Here is a 25,868-nt window from a genome sequence, read left to right on the forward strand (position 1 = left end):
TCTTCTACATGTAGTCTCATAATATTATGTACCTTTTTCTTATAGCATTGATCACAGTATAAACCCACATTTATCTGGGTAGTTATTTGATTAGTAAGCTCACTGAGGACAGACATCTTCTGTTTATAGCCTACATTCTCCCAGGACATACTAGAAAGAATGATTACATTGGCAAACGTACTTTTTAAATAATATCTAAAGAGCCAGTTAGTGAGAAATTTCTTAAACTTATAAACATATTTCTAGTTTTGAGAAGTATTCAAATGCATTTTATACACAGCTAATTAAAAATTATTGTAGAAAAAAGAGAGAAAAGAATTACTATGTAATTTTCACTATCCCAAATTTTTATTTTTAGATCTGACATATAATATATAGAGAATACCTAGGTTATTGAAAATGCAGTCAAGAGTCCCCTTTTATATATCATTGCTTACCTCTTGCTAAAAATAAGTACATATGGCTAAAGAACATGTGATGTATATAAACAATGAACTATTATTCAGCCATGACAAAGAAGGAAATTATGCCATTTACAACAGCATGGATGGACTTTGAGGGCATTATGTTAAGTGAACTAAGTCAGAGAGAGAAAGACAAATACTGTATGATCTCACTTGTATATGGAATCTAAAAAAACTGAACTCAAAAAACAAACAAACAAACTCGGAGGAGCAGAGAGTAGAATAGTAGTTACCAGGGACTGGCGGGTAGAGAAAATGGGGAGATGTTGGTCAAAGAATATGAACTTCAACTTAGAATATAAGTTCTGGGGACTTAATGTACAGCATGGTGATTATAGTTAATCTGTATTATGTATTTGAAAATTGCCAAGAGAGTATATCTTATATTCTCACCACAAAAAAGAAATGGTAATCATTTTGCAATATGTAAGTCTATCAAATCAATACATTGTACACCTTAAACTTACACACTGTTACATGTCAATTATATCTCAATAAAGTTGGGGGAAACATAGAATATAATGTAACTAAATTGTACTAGAAGAATTTGTACAAATTGAAAATTCTGCCTCTTGAAAACCTGAAGTGGGGACTTTATTTCAAACAAGAATCATCTTTTGCTAGCTAGAAATAGTAAACTAACACATTAAAAAAGACAATCAAATTGTTATATTTTTCCCCAAACAAAAGCCAACATGTGCCAGCCAAGTTGATTTTTGGATTAGTATAACAATGAGATTGTACCAGCTTCCAAAAATATTCCTTATGCATTTAACAGTGATTTTTGGATGAAAGACATCCATGGAGTGATTTAAGGAAATATTTTGGAATATCAGTTTTGTAACTTCCTCTGATGTTTACAAAAATCAATGAGCAAAGCTCCAAAATAGATCACCACAACTGCTCCATCTGGAACCAGAATCTGCCACATAAATTCAAATTTAGCCATCCTTAACTGTAAAGAAATAAACAATACCACCCCTGCTCATTTTGTTGTTTGCTTTGGTTTCCAAAGTGATGAAGGGCCAAAGAGAAACCTCAAGTTTTTCAAGTGGTCACATGTACAATGCTTATTTTATCTGTCTAAACACAAGACTATTTTCACAGGACTCCCTAAAAACAAAACAAAAAGACCACAGAACTCGAATGTAACTTCTCCAAGTCCCCATAAAGCTGTTCTGGTGATTTGCCTTTTAGGCAACAGAACTATGTTTTAATCACATTTTTCAACGTGAATGCTAAGGGAGAAATTTCTGTTGGCTGTCAGAAATCTAGCATGATACAAATGGCATCAACATGGCCTAGGAGACCATGTCACAAACATGTTCACATCAGCAATATACATGACCATGGACTGTTCCATTTAATTGGGTTACTTTAGAACTGCTAACTCTTCTTGTGTCCAGCCCTTTTTTTCCCTTTTTTGTTTTACTAGGTGTGGTCTACTTGAGACCAACAGTATAGTAATAACTTTCAAACTCCTGTTTCTGTAATGCTTAAACTAGCTCAAATCAATATAAAACCAAAGGTACTAAGAATTTAGTAAACACCAAAAGTTACCAAGAGGAATAGAGAATTAGCATGCCATGCCAACTCAGCAAAGCTAAAGCCCAATTCAACCCTTGAGTTTCTTGTACTCTGCTCTGAATGCCTGAACAGATTCAAGGGAGGTTAGCACTTCAAGCACATTGAAAAACTGCCATTTTCTCAAGTGGCAGGCAGCTTTCACCCCTTGGCTGGAAAAACAGAGATCAGTGAAGTGTGTAGATGTCAATGCAGAGTCAGACTTGGTTCTAACACCCTTTATTATCGAGACAAATTAAAACCACTATTAAACAGATACATATAGATACCAACCTCTGCTAAAAAAAAAAAAAAAAAAGACTTCTCCAAAAACAATGTCAAATTGTTGCTATTTTTTTAAACTACTTCTTATACAACACATGAAATGAAACAGGTTATTTAAAATAGATGAATGTTACCAGTAAGGATGGCCAGCATAGAAAAGACTAAGAACAACAAATGCCGGCGAGGATGCGGAGAAAGGGGAACCCTCCTACACTGCTGGTGGGAATGTAAGCTAGTTCAACCATTGCGGAAAGCAGTATGGAGGTTCCTCAAAAGACTTAAAATAGAAATACCATTTGACCTGGGAATCCCACTTCTTGGAATTTACCCAAAGAATACAACTTCTCAGATTCAAAAAGACATACGCACCCCCAATGTTTATTGCAGCACTTTTTACAGTAGCCAAGATATGGAAGCAACCTAAGTGTCCATCAGTAGCTGAATGGATAAAGAAGATATGGTACATATACGCATGGAATACTACTCAGCCATAAGAAAGAAGCAAATCCTACCATTTGCAACAACATGGATGGAGCTGGAGGACATTATGCTCAGTGAAATAAGCCAGGTGGAGAAAGACAAGTGCCAAATGATTTCCCTCATTTGTGGAGTATAACAATGAAGCAAAACTAAAGGCACAAAATGGCAGTGGACTCAGAGACTCCACGAATGAACTAGTGGTTACCAAAGGGGAGGCGTGTGGGAGGGCGGGTGGGGAGGGAGGAAGAAGGGGATTGAGGGGTATTATGTTTAGTACACATGGTGTGGGGGATCACGGGGAGAACAGTGTAGCACAGAGAAGGCACATAGTGGATCTGTGGCATCTTGCTGCACTGATGGACAGTGACTGCATTGGGGTGTGGGTGGGGACTTGATAATATGGGTAAATGTAGTAAGCACATTGTTTTTTCATGTGAAACGTTCATAAGAGTGTATATCAATCATACCTAAAAAAATTAAAAATAAAATAAATAAATAAAACAGATGAGTGTTTAGGTAATGACCAATTACTATAGCAATTCCTAGAAATTTCATCCCTATTAAACTTAAGGACAGCTGTCCAGTTTTTCCATTCTATCCCCATGGGGCCCAGCTCATGCCTTGCACAATACATGTTTGTAGAAGGGAATTACAACGCAGGTAAACTGAATGATGTTTATAGTCAATCCAACTATAGCGGCTTTTAAAAAAAGACCAAATGCTTATTTTCAGCCACACATTATAATTAGGATAAAGTGTAAAAAGTCAACCTTGACCTTCACTGGGAGTTGCATTCTTTTCCACTTGAGCTCCCATCTCTCATGTGCTGGGAGTTAATTTATCATTAGCAACCTGACTGAGAGCCACTAAGTACTGGCTTAGACAGCTTAACAATTGATTTGGTGGAAAATTAAATGGCAGAGAGAATGATTTCTGATTAATTCTCTGAGTTTGGTTTAATGTTGTGGGTATATTTTTAAATAAGTACTTAATACACCCTTATAACCTGTTTTGCAACAAGAGTACTTAGACAATCATTAGGGAGACTTCAAACACAACACAGCAATCTTTAATTACTTGGGAGGAAATTTATAGAATCCTTCTGAAGAGTTAAAGATCAATTGTTTTATACAGCATTTACAATGGCTTTTAAATTTCCAGAGACGGATGAGCTTCCCAAATTAGCTCTTTGCCACCTTAAAGGTAACTCAGATGTCTAGAATTGATCGGTTTTTCATCTTTTTTCTTTTTTAATTGAGGTGAAATCACGTAACACAAAATTAATCATTTTAAAGTGAACAATTCAGTGGCATTTAGTACATTCAGCATCATACAACCACCACTTCTATCTAGTTCCAAAATATTTCCATCACCCTGAAGTAGATCTGTACCCACGAGGCAGCTACCCCACCCCCAGCCCCTGGCAGACACAAATCTGGTTTTTGTCTCTATGTATTTAGTAATATTACATAAGCAGAATCACATAATATGTGACCTATTGTGTCTGGTTTCTCTCACTTACCTTAATATTTTGAAGGTTCTTCCAAGTTGCAGCATGCGTTGGTACCTCACTTCTTTTTACGGCTGAGTAATGAATGGTCCCTTGTGTGGCTATACCACACTTTGTTTATCCATTCATCTGTGACGGTCATGCGGGTTGTTCCCACCTTTCTGTTATTGTGAATAGTGATGCTATGCACATTCCTGCACAGGTATTTATTGGAACACCTATCTTCAATTTCTGGGGGTTTATACCTAGAAGTGGTATTGCTGGATCATATGTCAGTTCTATGTTATATTTTTTGAAGGACTGCCAAATGGTTTTCCACAGTGGTTAAACCATTTTTATATTTCCACTAGCAATGTATGAGGGCTCCAATTTCTCCACATCCTCCCCACCACATTATTTCCCACTTTTTTGGCTATAGCCATCTAGTGGGTGTGAAATAGTACCTCACTGTGGTTTTGATTTGCATTTCTCTGATGGCTAATGGGTTTCAGAATCTTTTCATGTGCTTGTTGGCCATATGTATACCTTCTCAGGGGAACAAATCTTTTATTCCTCACTTCCATGACAATAAATATAAATAATGTTAACCTTTACTGTCACTTTCTTTAAAACTGACCCATCTCTCCACTTTCCAAATATGTTTGAAAGTCACATAAATTGGATAAGAGTCTGAGCGGGTGTGGTGTCAAGGGGCAAAATCCAAGACTGTTTCCAGTTTGGCAATTGTCTTATTTACTGAGCATCTACTGTGTGCAAGGTATTATTCTAGGTGCTGGTGATACAGCAGTGAATAAAACAATGAAAACCTTATCATCAAAAAAACTCAAAACCAAAAACAGAAGCCCTTGTCCTCATGGAGCTAACCCCCCAAGGAAAGTTTGAAAAATATTAAATCCATTAACCTGGAAAACAGACATTGTTAAAAATGGGGAACTGACAGTTTTCACAGAAATATTTTAAAAACAGGCCATGGAGGGCTCTTGCATACAGATATTAACTAACAGTGGAGGAGTTGTACACAGGTATATTAACTAACAGTGAAGGTATATCTTACTTTTACTATTTAAGGATATGGCTTGGTATACTAATCAGGCATACTTTACATAATTACAACTAGGTAATGCACAAATTTACTATGAATTTACAAAGCTTTGGGTCTAAAGACATAGAACCTACTTTATTTTCATATCCTCAAGAATAAAAATGTCAGACAGCAGCATTCTTCTTTTTATACCAAGAATAAACCAAATTTTAAAAAATGTAACTGCTATTGTATACCAAGTTACATGGTTCTAAACTGTTGTTTTAAAAGATACTTTTTCAGTAAGCGTATGACAAAAAAGGTCAAAAGTATTTGAGTCGATCTAAATTTAGAATGGTATGGCATTAAAAGAGACAAAACATTTTCTCAATCTGATTGTTAATAAAACATCCTTGGATAGTGAATTTAATCCAACTCCTTCTTTCTAGGTTACTACTCTGCCAGTACCTAGGGAGAAGTCATTTTGCATTCGTCATTCAGCGTTATTTACTTGAGAAGCCACATTCATATCCTGCACCATCACCCAACAGAAAATGAATGGAAGACATGAATAGTTTATAGAAAAGAAAATGGTTCTTAAACTTTGAAAAGGTGACTGAAAATTGAAACTTCACTGAAATACCATTTCTAATCTGACTGATTAGCAGATTTCATAACATTTGAGCACAAGCTGCTGGGGACATCGCGGGACCAAAGGGACCTGATAGATGCTGGGGCAGGCACAGACTGTTAGACCCTCTTTGTAGGGTGGGCTGGGGGGACCTCTCCCCAAGTTCTTGGTATTCATCCTTCAAATACATATGCAAATTAAGACACACGAGACTAGTGGCCTGTAATATTTTTAGTAGGAAAATATCTGAAAACAATCTAAATGACCGTAACAGATTTCAATATGGCCATATAATAGAAATATATTTAACGATTATTAAGAGCTAATAGTTACATTACCAAGAATGAGTGTGGTATCTACAGAAGAAAAAAACCAGCCAAGATAGTGTAAATGATAAAAGTACCAGAAAGTGTGAAAGACATGCTAACATTTGTATGGGGGGGAGGGGCGGCATTTATTAATAACGGTTTTATAGCTCTCTGGAAGAATTCACAAGAATTTACTAACAGTGGTTGCCTCCAGGGAGAAAAAGAGGTAACTGGGTGAAATGAGTAAATGTTGCCTACTCAGAAATACATGAAGAAATAAGAAAGAAATCATGCTTCTGACATCACGACTTTTCCCCACTTTTGCTTCTGTAGCAGTTTTCTTCTAGCGTGGCTGAACTCTCACAGTTCAGTTAAGTGTGTAACTGTACGAAGGACATGGGGGGACAAAACCGCCTACAGGCCAGGGCTGGCAGGAGGAGAAGGGCCGCGAAGCTACCTGGAACGAGAGGATTCCTGGTGGAGGGCAAAGCGGCCCAGAGCCCGGAGGAAGGATCGGGCTGGTGTGCATGTCGGATGGAAGAGGTAGAATGTTCGTATTGTCTAAGTTTAGCCTTTACTCTGAGATGTTAAGTCCTTGTTAGGTTCCAGCTCAGGTCTGCAGCTCACCCACTCCGTATTAGGCGACCCAGGTTCCTAAGTGTTCTCCCCACAGTGTCCCTTGCATCAGCCTCCAGGATCCAGGACACGGTCATCATTTTCATTCTGGGCATTTACCATTTTACCCTGACCTCAACTTTCTACCCACAGCTGCACATCCTACATTCCCTCTAGTCTCTCTCTTTTCTCCTTTTCTTTCTTTATTTCCACCCCATCTGAGATTGCCTCGTCCCTCGGACTGGTCCACAATTAAAAAACTACAAAGTAAATAGTGTATAAAATAGCATCCTTTAATCTCCCTTTGAGTTAACCTGCATCTCTCACACTGAAAAGTGAAGCAGTCTTTAGATAGACGTACGTTTGCATCCCTGAACGCCAGTCCTCACACTCCAAGCATGTGATCTGGGTGGGACCTATACTTCAAACAAATATATTTGTCTTTAAACAAACAAATCTTTATATAGATTCCCCCCCACACAGGTGACACCTAACTCAACACTGCTGATGGGAGATTATCCTTTGCACATTTCTGCAATTGACTTTTAAAGTTTTCCATCTTTTTTTTAACAATCAGAGACAATTTACAGATCTGCTTGTAGTTACCAGAAACATTCAGTGTCTCAGCCAACTACTTCCAACTTTCCTCAGGGTTTTTCTTCTCATCTAACAGGCTGTTCATTCTACTTCCTTAGACAAGTATTGGCACTTCATAACCCACAGAAATCACTAGAAAGTGAAGAAGAAAGAAGCCATCATTCTGCATTTCATTTCCACAAGGTGGTTGAGTATCTTTACCTAGAAATGAAGCACTTGCCTGAAGTTTTTTCTGGAATGGTATCGCTTACCTACCTCATTTACTTGCTACCTACCAAAGTAACAAATAAATTAAACAACAAGCCTTTCAGGTTTCTCAACCAAAAAGTTTTTGTTGAGCTAGACAGTCCCTGATATTTTTGCCTATGGAGTCACACCCAAGACATTCAATCCATGTAGAGTGCCTGACAACTTAAGGAATGTGCCTAATGATTCTATTTATGTGTCACTTTTTGAATTGTTGAGCATTTTACAAACCTCCTATTAACATTATTAGCATTTCTTTGCGCTACAGTGTGGAAACTATACATAAAATTTCTAAATAGAGTTTCTAGCCTGGAAAGTAGCTATGCTACCGTAATTGTCATTGATGAATTCTGTGTTTCTTATGAATCAGTCCTTTCAAGACAACCATTTGTGTGTCAGAGGAACTCAGATTACCTTAGAACACCTGAGTTGAAGGAACTTGAGGTCATGCAGGCTAGTTTAAACCCAATTCACTGGTCACTTTTACAATACCCCTGACAAGAAAATACTCATTTGGCTTCTTCTGAAAGTGGAATTCAAGACACGAACAAAGTATCATCACAACCAGCAACATGTAAAGGTGAATGATGATAGCCAAATCTCATACAGCTTATTGTGTCAGACATTTACTGCCCTAAGTATTCATTAACTCATTTAATATTCGCAATAATCCTGTAAAATGGGTGCTATTATTAACCCCATTTCACAGATGATGGAACTGAGGTTAGATGACTTGTCCAGCATTAGTCAGCTAGTTAGTATCGGGCAGTGAAACAAGCAGTCTGGCTCCAGACCTGTACTCTTGTAATGTGACACACCGACTAAATTGCAGAAATCTTATCATGAAAGAATTTAGAAATAAGCAAGCATTAGAGGCTATCTAGCCCGTCTTTGACTCCGAGAGTGAAGACACAGGAGTGAGTAGCAGAGAGAGGACTGCGTCCACATGCTTAGCTTTAGTCTGTCAGATGTACTGCCCTCCAGAACACTGCCTGTATTGCAGAACTACAACTCCAGAAAACTTAGCATTTCATTTCTGAAGCGATCGGCAAGGCTTACATCTCAAAGAAGAGGAGATAACTTTGAGGGAGAAACACTGGCAGAACACTTCTTACAAAAGGGAACTGCAATGATACGTCCTCTTCTGTGGGTTAATGGCTATGACAATAATATAAAAACTGAGATTTTATAAAGAACGACACAGAATCACCATATTCAAAGCATAGACTCTTGAGACAAGAACCTTCAGACAAATTGAGTTTAAGGAGTTTCTTTTTTCAAGTCTTTATGTCTTCATGTCAGAGCTTCTCAGTTTCCTATTCCGTCATCTCCAGAGAAAATAAGTATGAAAACTTCTTGAATGTTCCTCAACTTTTCCATTTCATATTCTAGGGGATTCTTCAAAGCAAAAGTGATCTTATTTTATAATAACTAGAATAAAAGGACACGCGGTAACACAGTTATTGAAGGAGAAAGGGCATTACTACTATCTGCCATAGCACCCAAAAACATTGTGTAACAAATCACCCCCAAAACATAATCTGAAAGAACCACTTTATTGTGAGTCAGCAGTTAAACAGTGACAACTTATCTCTCCTCTGCCATGGCTGATGCGCCAACAGGGGAAGGCTTGAAGGCTCTGTGGGGCTAGAATCTTCTGGAAGCTCTTCACTCATATGGCTGGCAGCTGATTAGGACTATCTGCTGAGACATCAGTTAGGCTGTCAGCTGCAACCCCTATGGTTGGTTTCTCCATATGGTCTCCTTATGTGCGCTGTTTGGGCTTCCTAACAATATGGCACTGGGTTCTAAGAGTAAGCATCCTGAAAGAGCAAGGTGCACATCACATTTCTGATCCTGTCTTGAAAATCATACGGCATCACTCTCACCATACTCTTTTGGTCAAGGCAGTCACAGCAACCTACCAAAGTTAAGGGGAAGGATGTAAGCTCTCTCCCTTCCTTCAACAGGAAGACTTATAGTGTAAGAACATGAGGACTGGGAGATACTGTTGTGGCCACCTTTGCAAAATAGAATCTGTCACACATATGAAGTAGAGTTCCCCCAAATCTGACTTATTTGATAACCTAGTATTACCGCTTTTAAGCTATCCTTCAGAAATACAAAGAGGAAAATCAAACAGTATCAGGTACAATAGAGATCATAGTCAACCAGATGTGAATTGAATAGTTCTAAACATTCTCTGTTCATCTCCAAATGTCAGAACAAGCACACAAGGCAGCTTTCAAAGAAGCAGTCTTCCCTAACAGACTGTCTGCAAAAACCTATTAAAATGATGCCCGTGTGACATTAATTTCTGATTACTACCAAAACTGAAATGCACATCAGTGGCCATTTATTTTTACTTTTCCCACTTATGAGTTGGTACATTAGTTTTAATTCTAAGCATAGCAAAGCTTCAAGATCTGTTTATTAATGCTCTTATAACAATTTACAAAACCAATCAACTTTTATAGTCTACACCCCTCTCAATCTAAAACAAGTTTCATACCAGTAAGGTAAACAATTTAGCAAATGGAATGCACAGCCACCATCCAAAAGGGCAACATATTATGACAGTTTAACTCTTAGAATTTTACCACTTTAATTCTTGTTTTTTTGATTACCCAAACTTATAGTGGGTAATCAGACCCAAATAGCCTTGACCTGTTCCTGGAACTTGATATATTTAACTGTCTATTAGATATTATATATTTAGGTATTTAAGAGGCATTGGGCAAAATGTCCCACACTATGCTCTGTTCTTCTCCTCACCAACTAGATCCTTCAGTTCTTGGTCTCTTTCACCCTTATTTTTTTCCATAGCATTTATCATTATCACATCTGTCATACTGAAAGAGATCCCATATAAGGGTAAAATTTTTTTATTGTGTGGCTCACTGCCATTTTCCCTTTGTCAATGCCTGGCATATAGCAAGTGGTCAATAGTATTTGCTGAATGAATGAATGATCATTTATCTGGGTACCTGAGTAAAGCACAGGGAGGGAACCATACGGAACAAAGAGGACCTTGGAAAGGTTATGTCTGTAAGTGGTTGCCAGGGTGAGAAAGTAGCTCCAAAATATTGCTAGATTTTAAATTTGTTAGAAAGCATAAGAATGAGCAACAACCTAGAATGCTTGAGGAGGAATCAAAGTGCTAAAGCGCTAAATGGCGCTGCCTGAGCCACATCAGACTCATCTCGGACAGCTTTTAAATGACAGATGCTCAGGCTCACCGTTTGGGAAACACTGGAAAGTGAAGATGGTGAAGACCCAACATCCAATCTGGGTACCTGGATATAATATCAGGAATGCAAAATTGAACAGAAATTCAAATTTTGAAAGTCTAAATATAACCCTGTAGTCTGTCTAAAAAAAGAATAGGTTAAAAGAAAAGCAATCATCTACACAGCATGTATGAAACAGACTCTTCTCTTTTTAATGTAGATCTTTCCCTCTAGAAGAGATAGATGCCTTAGGCTCCCATGGCTTGGTGTCGTAAGCCGTTAAATTCATCCAACTCTGTTTTGATTTTATGGGCTCTAAGAAACTCTGGGTAGAATTTCGCTTTCCGCATAGATTAGCCTACAGGGAGAAAATGTGCAGATCGGCAAATATGGATAACTAGTCTTTTCCTTATGGATATACTTCTCATTATACATTTAAAATTTGCATTCTGGTTTATTCATTAGACTTGGGAATTTGTCAGTGTGCGTCACCTCCAGGCATACTGAAAATACCAAATCTGTTAGCTTAAAAGAGCCGAGGTGTGGACCCTGCTCAAACCCGACCACGGTTGTGCTGCCTGAGCAGAAACAAAGAGACAGCAAGGAGGAAGTGCTTGTAGGTGTTGGTTTTGTGCTCTGCGGGTGGAAAAAAGGACCCAAGGCCGATACACTATTTGACCCACAGCCAAAGCACTGAATTGGCCTCACTCTCCCAATCCCCGGGCTCACCCCTCAAGATGTACACTGCTGTTCTTCATAAGGCACCCGAGGCTCCCTAGAAAATCGTTTCAACTGAATTTCATCCATATAAAAATGTTGGGGGGTGCTCTCTACTCCCACCCACAAATAATCCAATCAGCCCATTAGCCTAGCCTGGCCTACAGCTATCTAGCTCCTATCCAACCTCCACACTGCAGAAAGGAGACGGAAAACCTGGCCCTGCAACTACTTGCTTTCAGCAGGTCAAGGTTATTTTAGCATGCCCGCAAGGTAAGCCATAGTCCTCACACAGTTTTCCGCTAGTCTACCTTTTCAGGCCCCCCTTTAGGTGTACTGCTTTTCTCCAGGTCCATGCCCTCTCATACTGATGGACCTCTGGACATGCCATTTACTCCCGCTTCCTGGAAGGCTCTAGATCACCCTCCCAACCTGACCCATCCCCTTCACCTGTGTGACTTACTAGTCCTTCAGGACTCCATGTGGATGTCACTTCTTCATGGATGGACTTAGACTCCTGTGTGTGTGTCTTCATGTCGTTGTTATCCTACCTTAGTCCCTACCACACTGAGTTCTTGCCTACATTTTTAGACAAGATAAACATGATCTCCCAAAAAATCCAGGCCAGCAATGATTTGCAGGCCTTTCCTTACTATTTGGTTATTTGATTTTATTGTTAACATATCAACCAAATTTTATATCAAAGGACAAAGGCTTCTCTGTGGAAACTAGAAGGCAAGACAGTGTGTTGCTCACTTTTCATGACTCGTGCTTGCGGCAGGTGAGCTCTGTTTCTTCCTGAGGATGCGGGGAGTTCTTTCACCCTCCCCCTTATTATACTAATTGGTATTTACCCATCACCTCTCATCCAACAATCTCAAGGCACTTTACAAACAAGCGCTCATCTTTCTGCTTCTCGTGAAGAGAAAGGCGAGCATTGTCCTACCACTTTATAGATCGGGAGCAGAGAACAGAAATGTGAGGACTTGCCCAACACTAATAAATGTTAGATTAGGCAAGCAGTGCAGGCCAGACTGAGCCCAGCCAGGCTACCTCACTCTCCTGGGAACACCCACACCACTGCTCCCAAGAACCTGCTGGACATTTTAATGCACTTTAGGAACCACTCTCGGTTTGGGTTGTGCAAATAGAAGAACAAAAACAACAGCTCCCTTAAAGGGGCCAAGTTTTCTTTTGCCATAGATGTGAGGGGGGATGGTTTGCGTCTTGTGTCTCAAGAACCAAAACTGAGAAAGCCCTCGTGTGACATCCAGAGCACCCTCAAACAGTCAATATCTGTACCGCGTTCAGTCTTTCTCAATTCATAAAAATGCTTTTCACCAGGACATAGTTCTGTTAAGCATGAAATCAGAAACTTGATCCCGCTCTTACTATTTAATACCTTTACAAATGAATTTCTTTAAATTAGAGAAGAAAATCGCTTTGGATTTGAAAGAACGGTGGAGTCACTAGGCATACATGAAACACGGGCTAGAATGTAGGCTTCATTCATGCCAGTTTCTGCGGGACCTGCGACACGGCCTGTGAGTCATTGCTTCTCAGTATGCGTGACAGAAAATGTTTTAGAAAGAGAAACCTCCACCAGTGACAGGGGACTATAAGGGATGGGGAGAAAAGGGATTATGAGCTACTCACACAGAAAAGGCTGTTTGTAAACTGCACTTGTTTAGTGTCAGGAAAAACAAAACCGTTGTACGAGCACCACCGTGCATCTGGGCGGGCCTGGTAACTTCACCTCTCTGAGTCCCATCTCTAAAGCAGAGATAACAGTTAAGCTCACAGGTCCTTGTTAGGCTATGAAAGAATGGATCTAGATCCCATCAGGCACTTAATAAGTTGGTTCTCTTTTGTTTTCATATTTTATAAGGTGGAGGGAGGATTTGGGTTCTCTGCATGATTCTTTGGGCAAGTGTGATGTGGCAGAGTAACATTGTGGGAGGTGGTGGAGAAGGTTGAGGGCTCTAAAAAAAGCCACGTGGGGGCAAAAAACGGAAACAAGAATACCAGAACATTGATGATCTTGAATCTGGGTGATGAGTACATGGAGGTTCATTCATATTATTTTCTCGAAGTATGTTTGAATATTCCTATAATAAAAAGTTCAAACGATAATGATTCTTGAAGGTATTAACTTAAAAATGTTTTAAAAGATAAGAAGGCAGACTCTTGCATCCCAAAGACCTGGGATTGAATCTCTATTTTCTACTCAGTGAACCTGGGCAAGTTATTTTACTCTTCAGAGTTTCAACATCCTCTATTATAAAAGGGGATAATAATGGCGGGCTGGTGCAGAGCTCTGCCGCTCCGATACTCCTTCCAGAAAGGACTTGCTGCCCAGCTGCAGGGAGTGTGGCTAGCAGTCAGCCTCCTTCAGGGTCTGCCTTGTGCTGAGCCAAGGTCATGGTCTTCTTGTAGCAACCACCAACCAATGACTGAGCAAGACGGTAGCCAAGGTCACACTGTTTCTTGAGGTGGCCCTTGGACAATGAATGTACAAGGTAGTGGTACAAGGGCCCAGCCATTTTTGTTCAGTGTGAAACTCCTGGAATGGGTCATCTTTGCTCTGGAGCTCCTCACTGGCCTGGTAGAGACTGTGTCAGGCTGTGTCATGGTCTGAGGGCTCCCTCTGCCCGAACACACAGCCTCCCTTTTCTTTTTACGGGTGTAATTTATTTCACTCCTAACTCCATCTCAGCATCTTCTTCCCAGATGCTGGCATAAATCGTTTGGATTCTTGTGAAGAATAAATGAGATGATAGACGGAAAACATTTTGCCCAGCACCTGGGACGTGGTAAGCTCTCAAGGATCGGCGCTGCTGCTGACCATGATTCAACAGGGTTCAAGGCATGCAATTATTCCACAGGGCACGGTGCAGGTGGAAATATTACAAGAACTGTAGAGTTTATCATTTATAAGCTATTTCTACTTTTACAACTTACTGAAGAAACTAGAGAAGTACCAGTGCAAACTGTAGCTGAACTGTGAACACTAAAATCACAGATTTTAGTCGAAGAACTAATTCTTATTAAAAACCTCATTCTAAGAGCTAGACTGGTATGCTCTGAAGTAAAAAAAAACAAAACACACAATATAGCTAATGTGATATCATAGATTATAACTTCTGCAGCAAGAAACTGGGAGTTTCATCTTTTCTTTTTTGGTGGTGGTGGTGGTGGTTTAAATCTATTTTAGTATTAAACAGTTGAGGCTATTAAGTGTTACATAAATTTAACACAGAATTTCCAAATCAGATGAGGTTTACAAGTTAAAAGTTGGTCCATTTGGAAGACTATGATCAATCAATATTAAAAACATGTAAATGGGGTGTGTGTGGGGGACTTGATGATATGGGTGAATGTAGTAACCACAATGTTGCTCATGTGAAGCCTTCATAAGATTGTATATTAATGATACCTTAATTTTTAAAAAGTATACTTTCAATTAACTCGCTAACATAATGAACATATTTGACCCTTTAAGATTTTAAGAATTTTTAACTAGACACATCTCTATGCTCAAGATAATGAGTATGGATTATGAAAACAGGAAACAAATATTTCATTATAAACACTAATTCCAGAAGATTTCACACCCACATTCTATAATCTAATTAGATTAATTTCCCAGAGCATTCATGTATTCTTGGTAGCTTGCAATTTTTAAATGTCAAAATAAAGCATTATTTTTAAATGTGGGTGGTGTTGATGAAACAAGTATGAGTAATACTTGCAGGAAACACACTATTAGCTTTAGCTAGGAAGTGGGTGACACTTGAGTAGTCCTTTAAAGAAGCACTTTCCATGTTACACCACCGTAAAGCAAGAGTTACAATGTAGCCACACAGTAAGCACCAACATTTACAAAACTCCCTTATGGTGCTTGAAATACAGTTTTACCTACCAAAGATGCAATTTGCACAAATTTTCAGGGTTATATGTAATGTCTAAAGTGAAGGCAACAAGCTGCTATGTAAATATCAACCACAAAATCGCCAGACCTCCCATGTTTTGTTTAATAGCTACCAACCAGAAAAGACTGTGCAAAGCCTGTTGTAATGGAGAGTCAAGGATGACAGAATTAAAGTTGATTTAGTCTGTCTTCTGAGGCAGTCCTGTCTGCTTGCCGGAGTTCTGCGAGTAATGTCTCCTCTGCTGGTCTGCTATGTTTCTCCCAAACAGGGTTAAGAACAATGAGCAAGAGAAGAGTTATGATCTGTTGTTAATATTGTCCCCCATTTAGAATTCTGCAGTAAGAAGAGGTACTAATTCTCCCAAACCTGGAGCTATTAATAGTCAGTTACTTCAAGAACAGAAAAGAATCTGTACTGCCTAGTTTAAAATGTTAACACACTATAAAGTGTTCTTATATAAACACATACATATCAGGCATAAGCATCATGAACAACAGAGAAGAGATAAATTTCTCAAGCCCTACTTTAAAGACAAAAAAGGCTCCTATACTGTGTGTATTTGTTGGCAGGGAGCATATGGGAAATCTCTGTACCTTCTACTCTATTTTACTGGGAAACTAAAACTGCTCTAAAAAATAAAGTCTGTTTTTTAAAAAAAGGTGCCTAGAGTTATAAAAAATGTTTATAACTGCCAACGTGCTGAAAGCTGTTGAAAAGCTGAGAAAATTATCCTCCTGTTTTTTTAAAAAAGCCAATGTTAAAAGGGAAAAAAGGGTTTATTTATTCACCAAATATTTATTGAACTCCTACTATGAGTCAGGCATTGTTCCTGGAACAGTTGGTAGAGAACTCTTTCACTGTTGCTGGTTCACAATGCGCGCCACATTCAGTGTCACCAAACTCAACCTAAGGGTTGAATGCACACTGCATGCCTGGCATTGTCCTAAAAACACAGGTTAAAAAAAAATTGTGTACAATCAACATAGGTGGCTTCTTGCTATGTTAACCAGCACAGTAAGTATTATTCAGGTCTCTTTTGGCTTTCTTGCTTTTGGTATTTGGGGCGACTCCCTTTCTTTTTAGCACCAAAATAAAGCAATAAAGATGGCAGATAAGACATAGGAGACAACGAAACTGAGAACCTTCTGTCACTTAGTCATCCATTAGCTGCAACGAGTAGAATAATTATGAGGAAAGCAAAAATTTCCAAAGAATTTATTCATGCTTCACACTAATGAGCAATCTAATAAAAGGTTAGACTGATACATCAACAACCTGTCACTTCCTTCTACTAGGTAGGTAAGAAAAAACACCCAAATAAAAGAAAATTCTCGCTTTGCTGTTTCTCTAATGACCAGCCACAATTGCAAGAAGTCGCCCTATTAACAATACATTTTTAACAAAGTCTTGAGTAACACATCTTGGTTTAGCTTAGACACATAAATCTCTCTTGTGACTGATGTTGCAGGCCAGAGTGAAAGCCTACATTACATGCTTTCACTGAAATAAGTAGGGATCCTTCAGTGTATGTGATGAGACTAGACTCAGATCAGTGTCTTGCCCACAGTAGCTATTATAAAAATTCATTAAGAGGCAACAGTTTTGAAGGGTAGGATAGAAACTATTTTATTATATCCTAATCACTTTAAAACAGCCATTCAGGCTTTGTTACGACCTTCTGACAGAAAAACAGAAAGCCCCAATTTAACCACAAACTCATCCAATAAAGTTATTACATATTACAGGTTTTTAGTCCATTTTTATAGGTGTGTAACTTCCTGACATTTCATGACTTCTCAAAACTTTCCTAGAATATGGAAGTTTACTCCTATAGCAGTGTTCAAAAAAAGAGAGAGAGGGTGGTGGTGAAGGTTTTACTCCAAAGCAGGATGTGGCTTAAGAGTAGGCCCTTACTGTAAAGTGCATGTTAAAAACCTGCAGTTTTAAAAGGCATATATGGTCTTTGACAAAAGTCCTAAAATGTGTGTAAAACCTGGTAGTGTTTGTGGAGATCTACGAAAGCTGCAGCCACCTGTTACAAATAACTCACAGCCACCCAAATCATCACTCCGTCGTCTCTCTCCATCTAGAAACATAATTCTGCCAAGTTCGGCTTTAGCACCCCATCGTTATCTCATTACACATGTGCACGATCCCAAAGCCACCATTCAGAGAAAACCCTCAATCAGTGCCCTGTGAGGGCTGCCCAGCACACCACACTTCACCAAGTCTCACCACAGAAGAACTGGAGCTGCATTTTTCAGAGTCCTTCACCATTCCAATTAAAACAAAAACACAAACAACTCAGATACTAATAAAATAAGGCAACTGAAAATAGACATTTGATTGAACTTACACTTCTTGGTAGTTCACCTTAAAACTCAAGACGTTGCACTTCTCTCACTAGGGCAAATATGTGTCCGTTCCCTTCTCTCTAGTAAACTATAATCCACTAGAGAGCAAAGGCTGATACTTCGGTGCAGTGCCTTTTTAAAACACTCTTCACCGACATATTCTTGCATATGAACAATTGCTCACCGACTGAAAAAAAATGTCAAGTATCACACACACCGTCTCCCTTAAAAATCTTTCCCAATTATTTTAACTGTAGAAAATTCCAAGCATATACAGTTGGAAGTATAGTCTCATGAGCCCTCCTTATCAAGCAGCTTTAGTGATTACCAACTCATGACCACTTGTGTTTCATTAATGTCCCCATCCAGTACCACCCCAGTGTATTTTGAGGCAAATCCAAGACTTCCCGTCATTAATATATTTTCCAGTTCTATTTACTGTCAACAACTCCTTTTTGCTTCCTTCCTATCTCTCAACCCCCAAAAGAAGCGTACAGAATAATGTGGGCAATTGGAGCTATTTTATAGGTTTTCTTCCCTTATCTACTACCTCCTTTCTTCTGGATCACCTTCTGTAACATTCACCAACTTCACTGTGAAATGTCCATCACTGCATTCAGTCCGTGTAACCATAGTCTAGCTACTTCACTGAGTAATATATTGTATTTCTACCTCTATGATCTCTTCACTTGTTTGAACAAAAGGAAAACAATAGTGCCAAAATTTCTATTCTCTCGAAATTTGTTTTATTTCTTCCCCACCCGGGACAAACTAAAAAGAGCTAAAGGCTGCAGAGAAGGAATAAAAGAAAGAAATACAGCACTTAAAATGGTAGATTTTGCCTAATTAGTTGTGTGCAAATATTTTAAACCACCTGTCATCTCATTTTAAAAATAAATTATGCACGGGGAGGGCTGTGCAACACAAAGAAGACAAGTAGTGATTTCACAGCATCTTACTACCCTGATGGACAGTGACTGTGAAGGGGTGTGGGGGGGACTTGGTGAAGAGGGGAACCTAGTAAACATAATGTTCTTCATGTAATTGTAGATTAATGATACCAAAATAAAAATAAATAAATAAATAAATAAATAAATAATTCGTAAATATTAGCCGAAATTTTAGGTCCCTTTTTAGACAGAGGATGTTTATAAAATGAACTATTTTATTTTAAGGGAGCTATTGCCTTCAGGATTTTGGTGTTAATAAGAGTTAACTGCTTCTGACCCTAAGAAATGGTTATGTAAACACAAAGCAAAAAAAAGAAATTAAAGGAGGATGCACTCTGTTTCTGGAGCTGCTCTAACTTTGTTTTATTTTAACATGAGATTTCTCAGACTCAGCTCAGAGAGCAACACCACCCCACACTTTCTTCTCCACACCCTTCACAAATGGAATTCCGAAAAGAGGCACTTTCGAGTTCATCCCGGGAAATGGCTCATCTTGAGAACATTTCAGGGCAACGGAGATTTCACCCACTCCTCCCCCCGGACACCGCACTGCCCAGCCCTCGCCCAGCGATTTCCCCAGAATCCGGAGGAAGGCAGGGAAGCAAGCTCCATTCCAAGCCCAGCCTCTCCTCCGGAGCACGGCCTGCGCACAGCCTCGCTCCGCGCTCCCCGGGGTCCGGGGAGAATCCGTCCGGACACTGCGCTGCTCCATTCTCCATCCACTCCCCCTGAGTAAGGATCTCGGCGGGGCGCTCCTCACCACCAACCGTCCCCATTTGAAACTGTTTCCTCTGAGCAGCTGAAGAATTACGGGCCCCACGAATGCCTCTTCCGAAGGTGATAACCAAGATCTCCCCCTAACTCCGACTACTCTCCCCTCCAGGCCAAACGCTGTAGTCCCCACACCAAATCCAGGATCTCAGCTGCCCCTCAAGAAGTACAAGTGCGCCCCAAACCGTCACCGGTCAAAGTGCTTGCCTCTAGAGGGAAGACACCACTTCTCGCCCCTGTACCCCAAAACCCAAGTCCGCAGACCCGGCCGCGCCGAGGCCGCCCCGCCCCCGGGAGGAGCGCGGATCCGCCCGCACCTCCGCTGGGAGAAAGCCGCCCCGGGAACTCTCGGCTGGGGCGCCCGAAAAAACAGCGCAGCCCCGAAACCCGAGGGCCTCCACGCCCCCAGCGCAGCGGGCCGCGGCGCGCCGGTTACTCGCCCCGAGGGATTAAGGCTCTTCCCCCCACACCGCTGCGGCCGGGAGGGGGAGGCCGGCCCGCGCCCCCTGCTCAGGCCTCCGCGGACACAGATCTGCGCCCGCAGCTCAGGCCCGCGGGGACCCGGACCCGCACCCCTTGCGCAGGCCGCCGGGGGCCGAGGGATCCTAATCCGCGCCCCCACCTCAGGCCGCCGGGGACGCGGATCCGCGCCCCCTCTTCTGGCCGCCGGGGACACACACCTCCTCCCCTCGCCTCCGAAGGGCGAATCTCGCTCGCACCTCCTGCTCCGGCCAAGGCCGACGAGGCGCACCCGGACCCGCGCCTCCTCCCCAGGCCGCGGGGACACGGACCAGCGCGCCATCGCCCCCACCGGGGCAGCCCGGCCCGCGCCCCCAGCCCAGGCGCGCCGGACACCCCCCCCGCAGCCCGGCGGGCCCAGCCCCTCACTCACCCAGAGCTCGGTGCCCCAGCTCATGGTGCAGGGGGCGGGAAGGGGCGCGCCGCGCGGCGGGCGCGGCTCTCCGGTCCCTCTCCCCGGCGATCCCTTCGCCCCTGGCGCTCCCCGCGATCGAGGAAAGCCTGTGCCCGCGCGGCCGCCGCCTCGTCCGGGTCGCCCCCCTCTCCTCGGGTCTCTTCCTCCCAGTCGCTCCTCAGCAAAATGGCCCGAGGAAGCAGCAGCCGCTGCCGCCGCAGAGCCCGCCCGCCGCCCGGCCCACACCGGGAGAGCGAGGGGAGGAGGGGAGGAGGGGAGTGGGGGCGGGGCTGAGTCCAGGGGGCGGGGCTGGCCTGACAGCTCGCGCACGCGCGCGCCCCGCCCCCGCCCCCGGCCCACCCTCGCCCCGGCGCCCTCCTCCAGGCCCGCGACGCCCCGGGGTCCGGAAGGACTCGGACGGAGGCAGGAGGACAGCCGGGACCTGGAACTGAGGAGACGCCCCCCCCCCCCCGAGTGTTCTTATTACTTATTAGCAACCACTCTGCTCCTAGGTCAACCACTCGCCTTTGAACGTAGCTGGCCCCTGTTATTACCGATGCTCTGCGGAGGCCTGAGGTTGCTCCCTTGCGAAGAGCGCCACTTTGGACTTAAGGACAATAGTTTTCCCCTGCAGCCGTTGACTGTGACCGGAGTGCCCTCGGGATGCTGTTCCCCTCCGCCCAACAACCGCAGTGGCCCGAGGAGCCCAGTAGCTTTGCGCGGTGGGAGTGGGGCCTGGGAGGGTCACTGACGTCTGTGCACTCTACAGATAGAGACGTGGAGGCAAAGAGCAAGGCCAGCGGCTTCGGGTGGCTGGGAAAGGAATCCAGGGGCGCACAACCGGTGATTTGTAACGTCCGAAACCCCTGCCCCTCAAGAAGTACAAGTGCGCCCCAAACCGTCACCTGTTAAAGTGCTTGCCTCTAGAGGGAAGACACCTCTTCTCGCAGGAAGACACCTGCTTTCCAACTTGTTTAGCCAAGAAATGCCCAGACTTTAAACCATATTGCCGCTTGATGGGAAAAAGCAAAGGGGCTATGGGTCCACATATCATGTGTTGGGATCCAGTCAGCCTCCCGCACGCACTAGCTGGGTGTCCTCAGATAGTACCCCACCTCTCTAGAGGCTCGTTGCCCCCACCTGCCAAATGGAGGTGATAATGCACCTGCTATGTGCTGGTGAGGACCACCATGAGCACCTGTTATCTGGCCTATGGTTAGTAAAGAGCTAATTTTTAAATAGATACTGATTCCCTTTCTCTGTATTCCAAATATTCCTGACAAACTTATGGAGAATTTTTGGAGTTCCAACTCTTTCCTGTTAATAACTAGGCCCTTTCTCCCCAACTTTTCTTTCTTTCTCAGTTAATGCTATAGACTTTTTTTAGTAACTCTGGACTCCCAAAATGGGCCCCATTTTAGAAATATTTCACAATGATGCGTCTACTATACCTACTACCTCCCAGCTTCAACCAGCTTATTCTCCTCCATGGAAGGGCGGAGCTAAAAAACCCTTGCAGATAAACCTCTCAGTCTACTTCCTTTGTTGGACAGATTTAACAATACATTTAAACTGTCAAAACTGTTTTGGTCTGGCTTTCTTCAGCTATTAGTTCCCCTCACTCCCTCTTTTTTGATGTGTGTGTTTAAGTATTTTGCTCTCACAGTTACCGGGTCTGGGAGCACTTCTCTGCAGAGCCTGCTAGGTATGTAACAGAGTTGCAGAATAATAACCGGTGTGAGTTGGAGGGGTTAGAAATTCCAACAGCGCTGCACACAGTTTGCTTTGTGGAAATGGTGAAATGCAGGCTGTCTAACAAGACCCTGCCTTGCTAGCCACCTCAACTTCCTTTCTTGTTAGGGCTTGACAATTTTTTTCCAGTCAAACGTAATGATCTAATCTTGACTGAGTTCTCGAAAACAGAGTGACCCCTTGTGAAAATTTGGTAAGCAGAAAGAAAAACCACCTACTGCTCTGGAGAAGAGAAAGAATCGCGGAGAAAGGAAGGGAGAGCAGAAGACAAAAGGAGACCTCATTGAGATGAAAACTTTTAAGATGAGTAAGCAGGAAATAGTTATAGGAACCCATTAAAAGCCACAGCAATAGAACTATATGGGACTGAGTTAATCAGACCACACTTGCAACTATCTTTAATTTCATTAAGTTTGGGTGGTAACTAGAAAAGGTTTGAAATTGTCAGAATCTTCAAAAAACAAAGGAAAAAGACACCATTGATCTTAGAGCAATGGAAACAAACAGGGTTCAGGATAAAGAGAAATAAACCAGCAGAAAGCTAAATAAATACAGCAGAGAGAAAATAAAATAAAATTTCAGGAAGATCAAAATCCACTTCAGTTTCCCTTATAGTAAGAGGGAGTGATTCTAAGACAAGGAATCCTCACTATTAACAAATTACTGTGACTTGAACTACTTATGAATCAGTTTTCACAAGAAGTATTCTAAACCCTGTCTATGTAAATGACTGAAATCTGTAGGAGTCCAGTCTGTGTTATGTACACGTTTAACCTTTCAGTAATATCTAGAAAACACTGATTTACAAAGTTATAATTTTGGTGGGTGACTATGTAGGTTTCCACTGAATAATCTGATCACATGGGCATTATTAGGCCTAAAATAAGGTACTAGACAAACGGAGACCCTGTTGGTGTGTAATTAAAGGCAAACAATTCTATTAGAGCTTTTTGGCAATTATAATGCTGCCTCCAATTAATACACATCTAATTCAGGGGCTTAGATGTATAGATATTTCTATCATTATCTATCTTAATCTATTTTAAAGGAGGTAGGTTTTGCAATTGTTAAATTGGGATCCTAGGGACCCATGACATAGTAGATGTGCGGCCCTCAGCAACTTATTTAAACTCTCTGAGCTTCAGTTTCCTCATTCATAAAACAGGGACTCCATTGGTTATTTTGAGGCTAAAATGAAGGAGCTGGTGGTGAGCACAGGCTTTGGTGGTAGATTTGGACAGCCCTGCAGAAAGCTGTAGAGGTTTGGATGAATTGTTTTTCTTCTCTACACCTCAGTTTCTTCCTCTATATAATGAAAGTAATGCTACTTACTTCAAAGCAGTGAAGACTAGTGGCAGGGCTTCGAAGATTAAAAGAAAGAACACAAGTTAAATGCTTAGCACATAAAGGCAGAGTATTGGTTCCCATTCTTTTCCTCCTGTTTCCTGGAGGGGTTTTAGTTATTATATGAAGTAAAAAAAATCCTTTCAGCACTTCTGACGCAGCAAGTTGATTATTACAATCAATGACAATTGACTAGCTATCTACTGGTGAAGCACTATTCCTAATGAATCTCAGGATATTTATTTTTTTCCCCTTTAAAATAGCTTCCGTCAGTTTCTAGGTTAAAATTCTCCATTTGTTTAGCTTTTAAACTGCTCAGGAAGAACCCAAGAAATCAGTCAAGTGGAAAAAGCTGGAGTGGGATAAAAGCAGGAACTCTATGGTGAGTAGACTCTTGAAACTGCAACCAATTTTTGCACCTAATGGAATTCCCCTGAAGGCCCAAAAAATGTGCACAAAATCTGGAAAAACTGGCTGTCTCCTGGTTGAGCAAGTCACATACTTTACCTACAAGTTGAGGACAGGTGAATTTGAAATTTTTCTCTAACCCACAGGATCTAAGATGTGTCAGGGCCTGGCTTTTCCATGAAGATCACTCTGCAGGAAGACGTCACCGGCTTCCCCCATGCCCTAAGAAATGACATTTCAAGTCAAAGAATGAAAGTGACGTTTGATTTTTGAATGTATTCCTAGGCCCCAATTTGACCTGTAGTTCCCTACACTGTGTTTATAGAGGTTTTGGTCTTGAAATATCTCCTCTTTTGATAAGAAAAACCAATGGTAATCCTGCCTTATTACAACTGGAGAATATTATTCCATTATTTACTTAAAGGATTTCTGGAAATTTCTAAACTGATGCCAAAATTATTATTATTATTAATGGCACGAGATTAAAAGTACAAATTCTGCTACTAGTAGCAACCTTTAGTGGGTCCTGCGAAGTTCGAGGAAATAGAAAAATAAAATGCACTTGACAACAGGACTAAAGATAAAAGCCAGGTTTAGGAGGTCTTTCTTTCCAACTCTTTCAGGCTTTTTCAGCCAATATCTTAAAGTTTAATGCCCTTTTGAAAATGTTACCAGAGAGGAGCAGGCATAATTTGTTCTGTTACTCAACATGTCTGTTTCCAGCTACAATACATTATTATGCATATATTTTCTTGAAATTCTGGAAATCATGTGCCTAAATAAAACTGCCAAGATAGTTTTCACAGAATTTTACAAGTAACTCTCTATAAAGTACTGTAAGCCTTTGTAATTAAGTGTTCCCTGTCTTATTTTGCTCAATTCCAAATTAATGACTGGCAAAATATAGTTCTCAAATAACTGAAGGAAGATTTTCCTCATAAAGCTCTGTACAGATACCATTGGTATGTGACCTTGTGAAGGTCACATAATAATTCCCAAGGGAAAAGAAGCAAGGAATAAGAACCCAACTTCAAACCCTTGTAAAATTGTTTTCCAGAAACCAGTAAGACAAAAGTTTATAAACTACTTAGTTTCATCACTATTACATTATTAAATGAAATTAAGACTTTTCCTGATCATTCCTTGTTTTTAGAAGCCCATTATATTCCATTTTAAAGCCAGAGATTCTCAAAAATGGTAACTTTGAAAAAATGAAAATACTCCAAGGGATGGTAAACTGCCTTTAAAAATGAAACTGCTCTTAAAAACCACCTCTCCCTTGAACAAGTTTCATGCTGAAGTGAGAAGCAGTTAACTATCTTTGGAATTTTCTTGATACCTAAAAGAAAGAATCATTTAATTTATATTCCTACTACGTTCTTTCATGTTGCTGATTTTTAAGGTTTTCTGAAAAATTCTCTAGCACTGCACTGGATAACACATTGGTTACTCAGATTCTGGGCTTTTAATGTTTTGAAGAACTAAAATTCTAAGAATGAGAAGGCATGTGTGGTACAGTGCAAGAAGCAAAGATCCACTGCTGAAGTAGATGAGGTTCCAGTCCTGGTTCTAAAGGGGTTTGCCCAACTAGTTGTGTGCTTTTGAGAAAGTCACCGAAGTTCCTTAATTTGTTTTTGTATCTGTTAAATAAGGTGAGTGGATCTGTCGATTATCTAAGGACACTTCCAGCCTAATATGCAAACCAATTTCTTTTACAACAATGCCGGACAGTTTAAATGCTGGGCTTTGTGGGCGGAACCTGAAGGAGAGTTCCATC

The 25,868-nt window shown here is 41.2% G+C and overlaps 1 protein-coding gene across 19 annotated transcripts in view; it reads right to left on the reverse strand.

Moving 5' to 3' along the window:
* FNBP1 (formin binding protein 1) overlaps nucleotides 1-20,839 on the reverse strand; it is a 116,756-nt gene extending 95,917 nt beyond the window's left edge. For 16 of the 19 annotated variants that reach the window (XM_036913592.2, XM_036913610.2, XM_036913609.2 and 13 more), the window contains exon 1: nucleotides 20,567-20,787. In XM_036913592.2, the coding sequence (XP_036769487.1) occupies nucleotides 20,567-20,590 (24 nt within the window). In that variant the 5' untranslated portion in view covers nucleotides 20,591-20,787. Of the gene's footprint in view, nucleotides 1-17,955; nucleotides 18,141-20,566 lie in introns of all 19 variants that reach the window. The other 3 variants (XM_036913595.2, XM_036913611.2, XM_036913594.2) reach the window with 3 other exon arrangements.
* Nucleotides 20,840-25,868: the final 5,029 nt, after the last annotated feature.

Source organism: Manis pentadactyla, chromosome 3 (assembly GCF_030020395.1).
Source record: "Manis pentadactyla isolate mManPen7 chromosome 3, mManPen7.hap1, whole genome shotgun sequence".
In the NCBI taxonomy this organism is placed as follows: Eukaryota; Metazoa; Chordata; class Mammalia; order Pholidota; family Manidae; genus Manis; species Manis pentadactyla.